The 15,602-nt window shown below is 42.0% G+C and overlaps 1 protein-coding gene across 1 annotated transcript in view; it reads left to right on the forward strand.

Moving 5' to 3' along the window:
• The window catches only part of LOC142167840 (fatty acid amide hydrolase-like), a 32,814-nt gene extending 21,512 nt beyond the window's left edge, over positions 1-11,302 (forward strand). Inside the window, exons 3-4 of the mRNA XM_075227992.1 lie at positions 107-167; positions 11,088-11,302. Of these exons, the coding sequence (XP_075084093.1) occupies positions 107-167; positions 11,088-11,287 (261 nt within the window). The 3' untranslated portion in view covers positions 11,288-11,302. The remainder of the gene's footprint in view (positions 1-106; positions 168-11,087) is intronic.
• The last annotated feature ends 4,300 nt before the right edge of the window (positions 11,303-15,602 follow it).

The raw sequence follows: 15,602 nt of genomic DNA on the forward strand, positions 1-15,602 counted from the left end.
GAGCGGCACACCATACATGCGACCGAAGTGCGCCGCCTAAGAGTTAAGATGCAAGTAATAACTTCCCCTTCTTTCATTATTGTTACTGAAAAGTGTTATTTGGCAGCTTGTTACATTTGCTGAGTTGCAGGAGTCACCCCTCTATGTTCCTCTTCACAGCTATGAAGGTCTGGTATTTCCGGTTATTTTATCTTTTTATTTGGATAAAACAGATTGTTTACTCTAAAAATCGGATAACATTAAATTTAGATATGGTTCTAAGGGTATGCAAATTTCTTTGATACAAAATGACAATACAGGTATTGTTTGCTATGAAATGGGAATGATGGACGGGAAGACTGAAAAATATTAGAAGAACCAACACAATAAAATCTTAATGTATCTTGGAAGACGCCTCTCTATTGCAGTCTATCTCCCTTTTTATAGTAGAGGGTCTCTACTTTATCTAAAACAACATAATAAAATAATACATATAGTGGAGAACCCATGATGGTTTGTCTCTCCCTTGATTCTCGCCAAGATTCTCTCCCTTGGTGCGGTTGTAACGGCTCTTGTCTGCGAGCTTGGCACTGACTCAAGCTCGGTGCTAGATCGAATCCCCAGTCTTAGTTCGAGCTCGGTTCTGCCTTGGAGCATCGATATTCGGGGCCTGTGTTGATCGGCGTTGCCCCGTAGTCCGATTCGGACATGGGCTCGATAATGATATCGAGTTTTGCCGTTGATTGGTCTTATAGCTCGAAGCTCGACGTCTCTACTTCGAAATTCGTCCGAGCTTGCCATGTGGATACCCTTCGATCGAAACTTCATTGTCTCGACTGGTCTTTATGACTGAAAATTGATTTTGACCGTACACAGATAGTCCCCTCGTTTCTCGGAAAGGATGTGGCGATGAACGATATGATTTCCCTGCGGCTCGATCAAATTTATGCTGATGTTTCTATCGAACCCGATCTCGACGTATGTGATAACTGTCTCATCGGCTCGGTTTTATCGAGGCATTTAATGTGTATCAGACGGTGGTCGGCCACTGCTGATACTGAACCGTCAAGCCTTAATCTATAAATAGTCTTTCCATACAACTTTTACCACTTTTGCGCCTTCTCTTCTTCCAAACTCTCCTTTTTATCATCTCTACTTCGCTGCTACGGGGCCGTCCATACCAGAATTTTGGTGCTGTCTATTTCTTCCTTTGCACTCTTTCCTTTCATATCAATGGCGAAAACTTCTAAAACCGTACCTCAGCAGGAAAAAGCCTCTTCCTCACGGCCGTCTGATGATAAGGCGCCGGTGGAGCCGTCAGTTCATGACTATGTTCCTGGCCCGTGCATTTTGAAAACCGATTTTAAGGTGGAGAACCCTTCCTCCGTTCCGGGTCGATGTGAACACGTATCGATGTATACATGCTCTATAACGGAGGATCACCTCGAGGCCGTCAGAAAAGACTGCAACTGGGGTTCCGAGGTCGTGTTGCAAATTCCGTCTTCCGATGAGAATGTTACCACTCACGTGGAGGGATTTTTAAGTGTTTACATTTATCCCTTCATACTGAGACCCGTCGACCCGGTGATTATTGATTTCTGCAAAAGGTATCAAGTCACCCTTGGCCAAATCCATCCCTCTTTATGGCGTATAGTGATCTTATTGCGCTTCTTCTCTATCAAAGCCGGGGGGGTTGGATTTTTCTCTGAACCACCTCATATGACTGTATCGGCCTCAGATCTTTCGAGGACTAATCAGACTTTATCGTCGGGCATCGAAGGCATTGATGTCGAGCATCGATGAAGACAAGGATCGAGACTGGATGGGTCATTATATCCGAGTGAGGATCCGTGATCTCATTCCGGAGGAGAAGATGTCGTTCCCTGAAGAATGGAATTTTGACCGTAAGTGATTTTTGTTCCCTTTTCAGGTGCTTTTCCAATTTTTTCTGATGTCCTTCCCTGATGTTCAGCTGCCCCTTGGATGCCACAAGCGGTGCCCGACCTCGAGGACTGGGTTCGGATATTGGCCTCGACCTCCTCTTACGCCGAGCGCGCTTGGCGTGATTTGGCAAAAGGCAGATGGGAGGCCAAGAACCATGGTGAGGTTTGCTTCTGGTTTCCTTCGAAGTATTCTTTGCGTTCTATTCATTACCGATTTCCTCTTGTGCAGGCGTAACCAGGGATGCCACTTTAAGGCCTTCGAGCGGCGAAGAAGGAAACAAGTCCCTGGTCCCTAAAAAGGGGGAAGATAAGAAGTGAAAAGCTTCCTCTCGGTCAGAGGACCCCAAGCCCAAAATTCGCAGGGTGAAGAGAAAAACAATTGCCCTTTCGATTGACTCGGTCCATCAACTGAGAGAAGAAGAAAAAGAAGAAAATAACTCTTCGGCTTTGGTAGTCCGGTCTACGGAGGCCATCGAGGTTGCCAGAGCTCCCGAGCCGATGGCGGCTGTGCCTGTCGGGGTTGTTTCCGAAGACCAGAATCTCGGCCGGAGTACTCCGAGCGATTTGCTCGGGGCTATGACAAGGGGTGATTCGCCTTCTTTTCCATCTTTTTCTGAGGAGGCGCTGAAAGAAGCTCGAGAATTGAAGACTCCCGATATCGGCGCAGGCTCTGGTGCAGGGGATCCTTTTAAGGATTGTTTTACTGGAGTCGACGATAGTTCCGATATCGGTGACGCTTCTCTTTTATTAGAGGAGGCTCAGCGTTTCATTACTCGGGTAATGATTCTTCCAAACTTGGTTTCTTTTCTTTTTTTTTCTTTTTTTTTAATACTTGACTCGTGTTTCTTACTCTGCAGGCCATTAGTAGGTTTCGAGTCGATCTTAGCCAGTGTGAGGCCGAGCTCCGGAAGGTCTCAGGTGAGAGAGATGCCCTGCGGCTTCTTTGCGGCCAAAAGGACGAGGCTATAAAGGACCTCCAAGCGGATTTGGCTAAGGTCCGTGAAGAAGGGGTCGAGCTCGATAAGCAGGTGAGCCTCATTCTGTTAAAGTATGGGTTTGACTCAACTGTGGAAGTTAACCCTTCGTTGTCTCAGTTATAGCAAAAGATCGAAAAGATCGGGTTACTTCGAGAAGAGGTCGATCAAATCCGAGCTGAATGCAATCGGTGGAAGGAGACCCTCGACCGCCTGGCAGCGGAAAAAGAAACCATCTTAACAAAATTATTATCGGCCGACGTTCAACTTCGAAGTGTCAAGCAAAAGGGGTCAGTTTAAGCTAAGAAGATTGAGGAGCTTGAAACACGACTTGCTGAGGCTAAGGCAGAGGTTGAGTCATCGAAAGTCTTGGCGGATAAGTCCATTGCTGTATATCGGGCTGATGTTGAGGCTGCTCAGATGGAGGCCCGGGAAGCGGCGAAGACCGTCGATACTCGAGCTCATTGGGTTGCCGAACTTTCTAAGTGTAGGTCTCGGAGGGAGACCCTCGAGGAGATACATGCTCGAGGTTTTGACCTTACCGAAGAGGTAAAAAAGGCAAAAGAGCTCGAAGAGGAAGCTAAAGCCTTGGCTTCTGACGACGATGATGATGATGGTAGCGAAAACGGATCCGAGGACAGGGAAGAGCTCGATCAGGAAGCTTAGTTTCTAATTCTTCATGTTTGTACATTAATGTCGTAGGCAATTTTTGTATATATATGTATAATCAGGTCGACTTGTTTTTGTTTTGTGAAGACTTTTAATCGAATACTGACCTTGTAGTCTCTCTGATCGATCAGATTTGTAGCCCCTGGGTTTTCTTGTTGAGTCGATGATTCAAACTTTGAAGGAACATAATCCGTAGATGTAATGTGATGGTTGAGTTAATGTAAACTCAGAGTAAAAGTAGCTTATTAGCCGTCGAGTTAATGTTTTGAACTCGGAATGTAAGTAGCCCGTAGGCTTAATGGTCGAGTGCGTGCTTGCTCGAACTTGAGATAAAGGTAGCCCGTAGGCTTAATATTCGAGTGATTATTTCGAACTCGGAATGTAAGTAGCCCGTAAGATTAATGGTCAAGTGCTTTCTCGAACTCGGAATAATAGTAGCCCGTAGGCTTTAATAGTCGAGTGAATGTTTCGAACTCAAAATGTAAGTAGCCTGTAGGCATTGTAGAGTGAGTGCTTTGCTCGAACTCGGAATAACAGTAGCCCGTAGGCTTTAATAGTCGAGTGAATGTTTCGAACTCGAAAATGTAAGTAGCCCGTAGGCATTGTAGAGTGAGTGCTTTGCTCGAACTCGGAATAACAGTAGCCCGTAGGCTTTAATAGTCGAGTGAAATTTTCGAACTCAAAAATGTAAGTAGCCCGTAGGCATTGTAGAGTGAGTGCTTTGCTCGAACTCGGAATAACAGTAGCCCATAGGCTTTAATAGTCGAGTGAATGTTTCGAACTCGAAAATGTAAGTAGCCCGTAGGCATTGTAGAGTGAGTGCTTTTCTCGAACTCGGAATAACAGTAGCCCGTAGGCTTTAATAGTCGAGTGAATGTTTCGAACTCGAAAATATAAGTAGCCCGTAGGCATTGTAGAGTGAGTGCTTTGCTCGAACTCGGAATAACAGTAGCCCGTAGGCTTTAATAGTCGAGTGAATCTCAATTCTGGTTCCACAATAAATCTCAAGTCATTATACATGTGTTTATGTTTGGGCTGATCTATATGCTCATAGTTCATTTTGACCATTTGGCTCTTACAAATTTTCCTGTTGGAACCTTGTTGTGAGATGACTTTCTTGCATCTGAACTCGATGTATTTGAGGGCCCTAATGCTCCCCCGGTATTCGAGGTTTGTCGGAAAGAGGCCTCGGATATTGTTGAAAGTGCAGCACGATCGATGGTTGCCTCATTAAAAACCTTACCGAAAAACCCATTTGGGAGAAAACCGGTCTAAGGGAAAAAGAGTGCAAGGCGTGCTCTTAATCGAAAGATCTTCTTCAGCTCTTGTTCGGACTTCTACATGGGTTAGTTAGATGAATATGGAAAGGTCGTACCTTAGCAGTAGTACCGTTTTAGATGTGATACATTCCATCTGCTTGATAGCTGTTTGTCGGTTATGATGCCAAGCCTGTATGATCCTTTTCCAACGTTCTCGAGCACCTGGTATGGTCCTTCCCAATTTGGTCCTAATTTTCCTTCGTTTGGATTCCGAGTATTGATGGTGACTTTTCTTAACACTAAGTCCCCGGGCTTGAAATGGCAAAGTTTAGTTCTTCGATTATAATACCTTTCGATTCGTTGCTTTTGGGCGGCCAATCGGATGAGGGCAGCTTCTCGTCCTTCGTCCGATAATTCAAGGCTGGTGTTCATAGCCTCGTTATTTGATTCTTCCATCATGAATCGAAATCGAGGACTAGGTTCACCGACTTCGACTGGTATCAATGCTTCGGAACCATATAATAAGGAGAATGGGGTCGCCCCCGTACTGGATTTTGACGTTGTTCGGTATGCCCAAAGGACTTCGGACAGGATTTCTCTCCATTTTCCCTTCGCGTCGTTCAATCTCTTCTTGAGGTTTTGGAGAATAGTCTTGTTCGTTGATTCGGCCTGACCGTTCCCACTGGGATGGTATGGTGTTGATAATATCCTTCTTATTTTGTGATCTTCGAGGAATTTTGTGATTTTGCTGCCAACGAATTGCCTCCCATTGTCGCATACTATTTCGGCGGGTATCCCGAATCGGCATATGATATGATCCCAAATAAAGTATATAACTTCTTTCTCTCTTATTTTCTCGAATGCCTGAACTTCAACCCACTTAGAAAAATAGTCAGTCATAAATAAAATAAATTTGGCTTTACCTGGGGTCGACGGCAGAGGGCCGACGATGTCCATCCCTCATTTCATGAATGGTCACGGGGATATGACCGAGTGAAGTTGCTCCCCGGCTTGATGGATCATTGGCGCAAACCTCTGACATTTATCACATTTACGAACAAATTCTTTCGCATCTTTGCCCATATCAATCTAATAATGCCCCGCTCTGATCACTTTTCGAACTAATGTGTCGGCACCGGAGTGATTGCCACAAGTGCCCTCGTGTACTTTCCGGAGGATGTAATTGGTATCTCTCGGACCCACGCATACCGCCATTGGTCCATCGAATGTTCTTCGATACAGTGTTCCGTCCGCAGCCAACGTAAATCGAGCAGCCTTAGTCCGTAGGGCCCTGGAATCTTTAGGGTCTGAAGGGAGCTTTCCGTTTTTTAAGTATTTAATATACTTGTTTCTCCAATCCCAGGTTAAGCTAGTAGAATATATTTCGGCATGCCCATCTTCGATTACCGATCTTGAAAGTTGGACGACAGTCCTCGAGCTCAAATCACCTACCTCAACCGACGATCCTAAATTTACGAGAGCATCAGCCTCATTATTCCGTTCTCGTGGAACATGCCGTAGGGTCTATTGTTTGAAATGGTGTAAGGTGATAAGCAATTTGTCTAGATACCTTTGCATCCTACCTTCTCGGACTTCGAAGGTTTTGTTTACTTGACTCACCACCAGCAAAGAGTCACAGTGCGCCTCAATGACTTCTGCTCCCAAGTTTCTAGCTAGTTCGAGACCTGCAATCATGGCTTCATACTCGGCCTCGTTGTTAGTTAACCTGATAGTTTTAATAGCTTGCCTAATAACGTTACCCGTGGGGGGTTTCAAAACTATGCCTAACTCGGACCCCTTTATATTCGAAGCACCGTCCATAAAAAGGATCTATTCCCTGGACGATATACCTGATTTCAAAAGGAGTTCCTTTTCGACTTCGAGTGTGAGGGTTGGCATGAAGTCGGCCACGAAGTCTGCCAAAATTTGAGACTTGATGGCCGTGCAGGGTTGATATTCGATATCGTACCCAATGAGTTCGATGGCCCATTTGGCCAATCGGCCTGATAGTTCGGGCCTATGTAAAATATTACTGAGTGGACAGGTGGTTAATACGCTTATGGGGTGACATTGAAAGTACGGTCTTAACTTTCTAGATGCGCTTACTAGGGAAAGTGCCAATTTTTCTAAGTACGAATACCTAGTTTTCGCTTCTCCTAAGGTCCGACTTACGTAATAAATGGGAAATTGTGTACCTTGCTCTTCTCGAACTAGGACGCTGCTTATGGCGACTTCCGATACCGCCAAGTACAAGTATAGTTTTTTGTCGATTTTTGGAGTGTGAAGCAGTGGTGGGCATGATAGGTATCGTTTCAATTCTTGTAAGGCTTGTTGGCATTCCTATGTCCATGCGAAGTCGTTCTTCTTTTTGAGTAGGGAGAAAAAATTATGACTTCGATCCGATGATCTTGAAATGAACCGGCCTAAGGCTGCAATTTTTCCCGTTAACCTTTGTACAGCTTTCACGCTGTCCACGATGGTGATGTCTTCAATGGCCTTGATTTTGTCGGGGTTGATCTCAATTCCTCGATTTAAGACCATGAAGCCGAGGAACTTACCCGAACCGACCCCGAAAGCACATTTTTCGGGGTTGAGCTTCATGTTGTATTTCCTCAGAATCTTGAACGTTTCCTGCAAATGGGCCAAATAGTCCTCTCGTCCTTTATGAATGCGTGCTTTTTCTCGGACTGGGGCCTTCTTTTTTGCTTCACCGGTCTGAACATAGGGTTCAAGCTTAACTGGTACGCCGTTATGTCCGGCGGGATCCCTGTTATATCCAGATGGGACCAGGCAAAACAGTCGATGTTATTGATAAGAAATTGGATGAGTTTCTTCCTGAGTTCGGGGCTCAAACCCGTTCCCAGGTATACCTTTCGTTCGGGCCAGTGTTCGATCAGCACGATTTGCTCCAGTTCCTCAATTGTTGATTTGGTGGCATCGAAATCATTAGGGGTTACGAAGGATCGAGGGATCCATCGATCATCATCATCTTCTTCAACGTTCTGCTTACCTGGCTGGGTCGAAGCCGATGTCTGTGATTGCTATTTGGCGCTCTATTCTGAACCTGATCCTTTCATCGGTGAAGGCGAGGCTATTGATTTTGCTTCTTCGACGGAGAATATTTCCTTTGCGGCCGGTTGTTCCCCGTACACTATTTTGACACCTCCCGATGTTGGGAATTTGAGGACCTGGTGTAGGGTCGAGGGTACGGCTCTCATGCTGTGGATCCACGGCCTTCCGAAGATGGCGTTATATCTCATATCACCTTCGATCACATGAAACTTTGTTTGCTGGATGGTTCCGACCACGTTTATCGGTAGGGTAATCTCGCCTTTAGTGGTTTCACATGCCATATTGAATCCGTTTAGAACCAGAGTTTTGGGTACGACCTAATCTTGCAGACCGAGCTGTTCTACGACCCTCGATCTGATGATATTGGCCGAGCTACCTGGATCAATTAACACACGCTTAATCTTAGTTTTATTCATGAGTACGGATATTACCAGTACATCGTTATGGGGTTGGATGATTCCCTCTGTATCTTTGTCACTGAAGGATAAAGTCCCTGTGGGTGTATAATCTTGAGTTCGAGATCGCTTCACAATCGATGTTTTAGTGCGTTTAAGCATCGGTCCCTAGGGGGCATCGACGCCGTCGACGATCATGTGAATGACGTGTTGCGGTTCTTCTGGCTCGTTTTGTTTGCCGAATTCCTTGTCTCTAAAATGGTTCTTCACCCTATCGCTCAGAAATTTCCGAAGGTGCCCTTTGTTAAATAAGCGGGCCACTTCCTCTCTTAGTTGTCTGCAATCTTCCGTTCTGTGACTATGGGTGCCATGATATTCGCATATTTGATTGGGATTCCTTTGGGCAGGATCGGTTTGCATGGGTAGGGGCCATCTAGTGTCTTTGATGCATCCGATGGACGATACAATGGCAGATGTACCAACATTGAAGTTATACTCCGATAGTCGAGGGACTTCTATAGGATCTGTATATTTATCAAAGCCTCTCTTGCTCATAAATCCCCGAGAATTTTGCCCCCGATCAATCCTTCGGTTGTTCCAAACCGTATCACATGCTGAACCGTTGTTCATCCGATCTGTGTCGTATGGTTGGTATCGGTCTCTGTTCGACCTTTGTTCTCTGTTGGTTTCCCTCTGATTTTTAGTGGTTGTGTGGTTCTGACGTACGGGCCCATACGGAGCTCCCAATTGATCATTTTCGACCCTGATTTTTGATTGGTACCAGTTGTGTACATCTGCCCAAGTTATTATTGGGTACTCGATCAAATTTTGTTTCAGCAGACGTGATGCTGTCGAACTTAGCCCGTTCAGTCCTTGGGTGAAAGCTTGTATGGCCCAATCGTCTGTGACTGGTGGCAAGTCCATACGCTCCATTTGAAATCGGGATACGAATTCCCTCAGCATTTCGTTACCCCTTTGTTTTACTTTGAAGAGGTCCGATTTCCTTGTTGCAACCTTTATGGCACCAGCATGTACTTTTACGAACGAGTCTGCTAACATGGCGAAAGAATCAATGGAATTTGGTGGTACGTTGTGATATCAGATCATTGCTCCCTTTGCGAGGGTCTGTCCGAACTTTTTCAACAACACGGATTCGATCTCATCATCCTCCAAATCGTTGCCTTTGATGGCACATGTGTAGGAGGTGACGTGTTCGTTAGGATCGGTCGTACTGTTATATTTGGGAATTTCGGGCATACGGAATTTTTTAGGGATTGGTTTTGGGGCCGCGCTCGAGGGAAAAGCCTTGTATGAATTTTTTCGAATCAAGCCCTTTTATCATTGGCGGAGCCCCCGGAATTTGATCGACCCTAGCGTTATACGTCTCCACTTTTTTGTCATTGGCTTCGACTCGCTTTGTGAGTTCCTCGAGCAATTTAGCAATTTCAGGAGCGGTCCCCGATTCCTGCTCGTTTGATTTCACTACGGGGGTTCCGTTCTGGGGGTGACTTCTCGAAGAAGCGGATTGGAGTTCGGCCCGCTTTACGTATGAGTTCGGCTCTGCAACTGAACTATCACTACTTGTTGGGCTTGTAACATTTCGAAAATCATACGCAAGCTGACCCCGATTTTTCCCCGTGCTGTAGGTGTCTCGGGCTATGGATCGAGCACCGCCCTGAACGCTTCTTTCCATTTCAGAACGCTAATTCGCTTCTAGAGCTATTTGCAAATTGATATCCAGTGGCACTTCGGCTCGAATTTTGGTTTCTTCGATTCGAGCCTTGTTGCTGTTGTCAGGTAGCCTTCCGGCCCCGGGCACCAAGTTGTTGGTTTTATCTTGAAGGCCAGCTTCGAGGTCGATAGGTAGAGCCATTACTGATTCGAAGTTGTAAGCCGGAGTGTACTGCAGATTTATATCAAACAATCACTGTTACCCTTAGCCCCACGATGGGCGCCAAACTGTTTACCCTAAAAATCGGATAACGTTAAATTTAGATATGGTTCTAAGGGTATGCAAATTTCTTTGATACAAAATGACAATACATATATTGTTTGCTATGAAATGGGAATGATGGACGGGAAGACTGAAAAATATTAGAAGAACCAACACAATAAAATCTTAATGTATCTTGGAAGACGCCTCTCTATTGCAGTCTATCTCCCTTTTTATAGTAGAGGGTCTCTACTTTATCTAAAACAACATAATAAAATAATACATATAGTGGAGAACCCATGATGGTTTGTCTCTCCCTTGATTCTCGCCAAGATTCTCTCCCTTGGTGCAGTTGTAACGGCTCTTGTCTGCGAGCTTGGCACTGATTCAAGCTCGGTACTAGATCGAATCCCCAGTCTTAGTTCGAGCTTGGTTCTGCCTTGGAGCATCGATATTTGGGGCCTGTGTTGATCGGCATTGCCCCGTAGTCCGATTCGGACACGGGCTCGATAATGATATCGAGTTTTGCCGTTGATTGGTCTTATAGCTCGAAGCTCGACGTCTCTACTTCGGAATTCGTCCGAGCTTGCCATGTGGATACCCTTCGATCGAAACTTCATTGTATCGACCGGTCTTTATGACTGAGAATCGGTTTTGACCGTACGCACAGATTTAAGGGATTAGAATCTTACATGCATCTACATCTAGGTTAATTATAACTCCAATCCTATTAGTTTTTCTGTATGAACTTGATGCTCTTCTTAAGTTACATTATTATTATGGAAAGTTAATTAATACTACATTAGCAGTCGTTTTAAGTCACGTTGCTATACATAACAGTATCTGTTGGTAATGAATGACAGGGAAAGAAGAAGAAAAAGAAGTAATATGTGTAGAGTATGGAGCATCTCCATCAGAACAGGTTGGGCAGGCCTCGGGATGCCTTCAATCAATTTTAGAAGCTCCAAAGTATAGTTTCAGTAGGTGGACCATATTGGATTATTCAAGAGCTTATAACTCCAAACTAATTACACCTCGCAAGGTATGCTACTTTTCTCCCTAATTGCACTTTTGATGATATTACGCCGCAATTCCCCTTCCACACCCACAAACATTTTTCTTTTTTGGTAATTAAATCATTTTATTTACCAAACCAAAGTATTTACACCTCAAAATTGACTTAAAGTTGGACATGCAGCCCCAACTTTAGCGTATACGTAAAACAAAGCAACTTCATAACTACCTGACACTATTATATTCAGCAAAGCAGCAGCAATCATATAGAATACTTGTTGAGCTCCTGCAACCTCTGCACACCTGGGTTTCATTGACTCCACAAACAGATCTAATTGTCTATTTTGGGACCTAGAAACCTTACTCTATTTTAGACATTGTACTAAAACGAGTAAAGAGACTTATAGTATATTTTCTTAGCAAGTGTGTTAGGATACGTCACGACCCCAATCTCCCTCCGTAGGATGTCATGATGGAACCTAGTCTCTAAGACTAGGTAAGCCTAACATACATGAAGAATTGACGAAAATAATAATAAAACTCCCAATTAAACCAACAACTATCATAAAAAGGACTCCACAATACAATTGAATACAACACCCAAAATCTGGTGAGACCGAGTCACAAGCTCTACACGAGTATATTGAGCATCCCTATACAACAATATCTATAAAAAGAGAACGAAGTAGAAACTAGATAGAGGATGACTCCAAGGCCGACGAACGCCGACAGATATACCTTAAAGTCTCTGATCCAAGCTCAACTCACGGATGTCTAGGCTGGTATGAAGTACCTGGATCTACACGAAAAGATATGCAGAAGTATAGTATGAGCAAACCACAACGGTACCCAGTAAGTATCAAGCCTAAACTCGGTAGAGTAGTGACGAGGTCAGGTCAAGACACCTACTGGAATAAATAAAGAAACTGAACAGGCATAGTACAGTATAATAATGGAAATGATACAATGAAGAAAAATAACAAGGATAGCTACACTGAAATTAAGACAATTAAAGATAGCAACAAGAATCGCTACCGATGTACCGTCTCATAGTCTCGTTTCACAAATTAAATCACAATCTTTCCTTATACAACCGCGGGAGCCTTGCATTTAATTTTAATAATTATTTTTCCAAAATAGCTTCTCGTATTTTAGCCTACCTTATCACACCGCGTGGCTTCAAGTAGTTCCCCTACTAGCAACACGCGTATCAAGCCCACCTTATCTCACCGCGTGTGTTTCAACCTCTATCCTTATATCATCGCATGCGTATCAATATCACAAATCGCATCTCAAGTGCACAATATCATAACTTGCCAAAGAAGTCAACAATAATAGTATTTCCACAATAAATAGCCCATGGCTCAAACACAATATGTACAAGATCTCTCAACAACAGCAACCGAATGTGAAAAATTTAACAAGGATAATATTTCAATAATTTATAACTTTGCCTCAATGGGATCACTGACTTTCACAGCTTCAACACCAAACTCAACGATAAGATATTCCATTGAACCTTTTTGAGAGGATCCATTGAAGAATGGGCAGAAATAGGGAAACTAAGCCGTTTAGGTACTTTGATGAGCTTTAGACCTGTATTGTCAAAATCCTCAGTAATGGTAAACTCTTGATTATTATCTTCTGCTCCTTCTTGTAAATGGGTATTATGGGGTTTCTGAAGATCAATCAAGATCGCATCTTCATTGCTATGACGACGTTGAAACCAGCCAAGAACACCATCCACAAATGTAACCCCCCCCCCCCCCCACCACACCATATACACACTAAACTTTCGTGTTGATTCTTGATTCCTCACCACAAGATCTCAGCATTCCACGCTTTCTCTTTTGTCTCTCTTTCCTATGTAGTCCAATGCTTTCTCCCGATTCTCCCTCCTCCAATTTTCTCCTCTAACTCTTGTTCGTTTGTTTTTCCTTTTGTAGATGAAAGCAAGTAAAAAAGTATTCTTTCCTTTTTTAGTACTTAGATTTATAATCTTTCCCTTTTACTTCTCTCTCCCATCCACTTTAATTAATTTTTTGGTTATTTTAATATATATTAAAAAATTTACCTTTTACTATTAATTAATAATAAAATTGACTAAATTAACAGTGTTTTGTTCATTGAAACTATAACAAATACTCCTAGGTACTTTATTTTAAGAGAAACTTTGGAAAAAAGAATTTAATTTCTTCTTGATATCTGAAAAAATCAAATATTATGGACCAGAAACCTTCAAATTGCAAACTTTCGGCAAATAGAGTCAAAACATCCTAGGAACCTCTAAATCTAAATCCGGACATATGTCTAAATCCGAAATCACCATACGAACCTATTGAGACCATCAACTCACCAATCCGAAATTGTCTACTCAAAAGTCAAACCTTGATCAACTCTTACAACTTAAGTTTACAAAAAATAAAACTTAAGTTGAACACTAAGTTGAACTCAAACCTTTACGAAACCAATCCAAACATCCCCACAAGTCATCAAACAACAAACACATATACGGAAAGCATTGAATAAGGAAAATGGAGCTCAAATACACGATCATTACATTAAAGTAACCTATCCTTGCATAAAAATCACTTCAATATTAATATTATTTACTTCATAACATTTTTTTTCATATTAATCCAGGCATAAGAATTCTGTCGTTATTAAGCACATCATGATAACTCTTTCCTTTTTATTCTTTGCATAGGCAATCTTTGCATTATAATCACACAGAACTAGTATGTTAACTAAATAACTCGTAATTAGGATTTCATTAGTTTGGAACAAAAGTAACACCCATTTAGTGAATTTCGTGGAATACATCCTCTGCATATTATAATCAAACCTCTCTTTAACGATCATCCGATATAAAATTATTTTACTATAATAAATAAATTTTATTTAGAAACTACTTTTATGTTATATTTTACCATTCTATAAAAGTCTTTTACCTATAATAGCAATAATTATTACTAGTACTAGTACACTCATATAAAATTACCCCTATATAACAGTCTTACCAAATATTCATATATTTATTATTTAATAACAACCAATTTTTATTTATTAATTATGTTTTATTGGAGACATAACTTTAATAAATTTTAAAAGTTCCAACGAAGAATCACAAACATTATACACTCTTGGTAACTTGCAACAAGATAAACTAAAAGGTGAAGTTGAGAACTTTTTGTATTTCGTCATTTCTCCGTGCATGACACCTTATTAATATTGTATCAGATTTCTTTTTTAAAATTAATTAATTAAATAAAAATATCATTTGAGATTTAAAGTTAAATAATTTTATTATCTTGTATAACATAAACAAACCGAAAAATGATTTTTAGGTATTTTCTTGTATATAACAATTAAATAATATCTAAATGTCAAATGTCATAGGCATATAAACACTAATTATTGTAAAAAAACAATAAAATATCAAAACAAACGACATTGCTTATTTAAAGATTTGACTGTATGCATAAAATAAAGGTGAAAATAAATGAACCCCAAACATAAGGGATTACTTGAACTAATATGCTACATTTACGCGATGTACTCAGTTGTTCAAAAGAGGTTGTTCAGGTTAGCCAAGGCGTGTGACTTGGACCAAGTGAAGTGCATCAAGGAGGAAGAAGGTAGAATTTTATTGGATGAGGGGCTTATCCGTTGGAGATGGCAGACCTACTTCCATAGTCTCTTGAACAAGGAGGGGGACAAGAGCATTGTATTGGGTGATTTGGAACTCTCTAGGAGTCGTTGTGACTTTGGGTATTGTAGGCGAATTAAAGTTGATGAAATTGAGGGGGCTATGCGTAAGATGAGCAGGGGCAAAGCGACTAGACCGGATGAAATTCCGGGTAGAGTTTTGGAAAAGTGCGGGCAAGGCAGGCTTGTAGTGGTTCACTAGGTTATTTAATGTCATTTTTAGAACGAAGAAGATGCCCAAAGAGTGGAGGTGGAGCACGATGGTTCCTGTATACAAGAATAAGGATGATATCCAAAATTGCAATAACTATCGGGGTATCAAGCTGCTTAGCCATACTATAAAAGTCTGGGAGAGAGTGGTAGAGTGACGAGCGCAAAACACATACTTAAATATGCTCGCTAGCCGAATATAATATAATATAATATCGTATCCACAGGGATTGGAGTTAAACAATATTATCGTAGTTTGTAGTTAGATTGCTATCCAAGATGATCAACAATTTAGATTTATATGGTTAATACTAAAATTAATTAAGAATCTAGAGCTAATTAACTAATGACAATCGAAGCAAGGACTAAGCAAAGGAAGATATCAATGAGAGAAAATGGGGTTTTGATAGGATAGGTGCAAGATAATTATCCGGGATTTAACTCTA

Source organism: Nicotiana tabacum, chromosome 13 (assembly GCF_000715075.1).
Source record: "Nicotiana tabacum cultivar K326 chromosome 13, ASM71507v2, whole genome shotgun sequence".
Classification (NCBI taxonomy): domain Eukaryota; kingdom Viridiplantae; phylum Streptophyta; class Magnoliopsida; order Solanales; family Solanaceae; genus Nicotiana; species Nicotiana tabacum.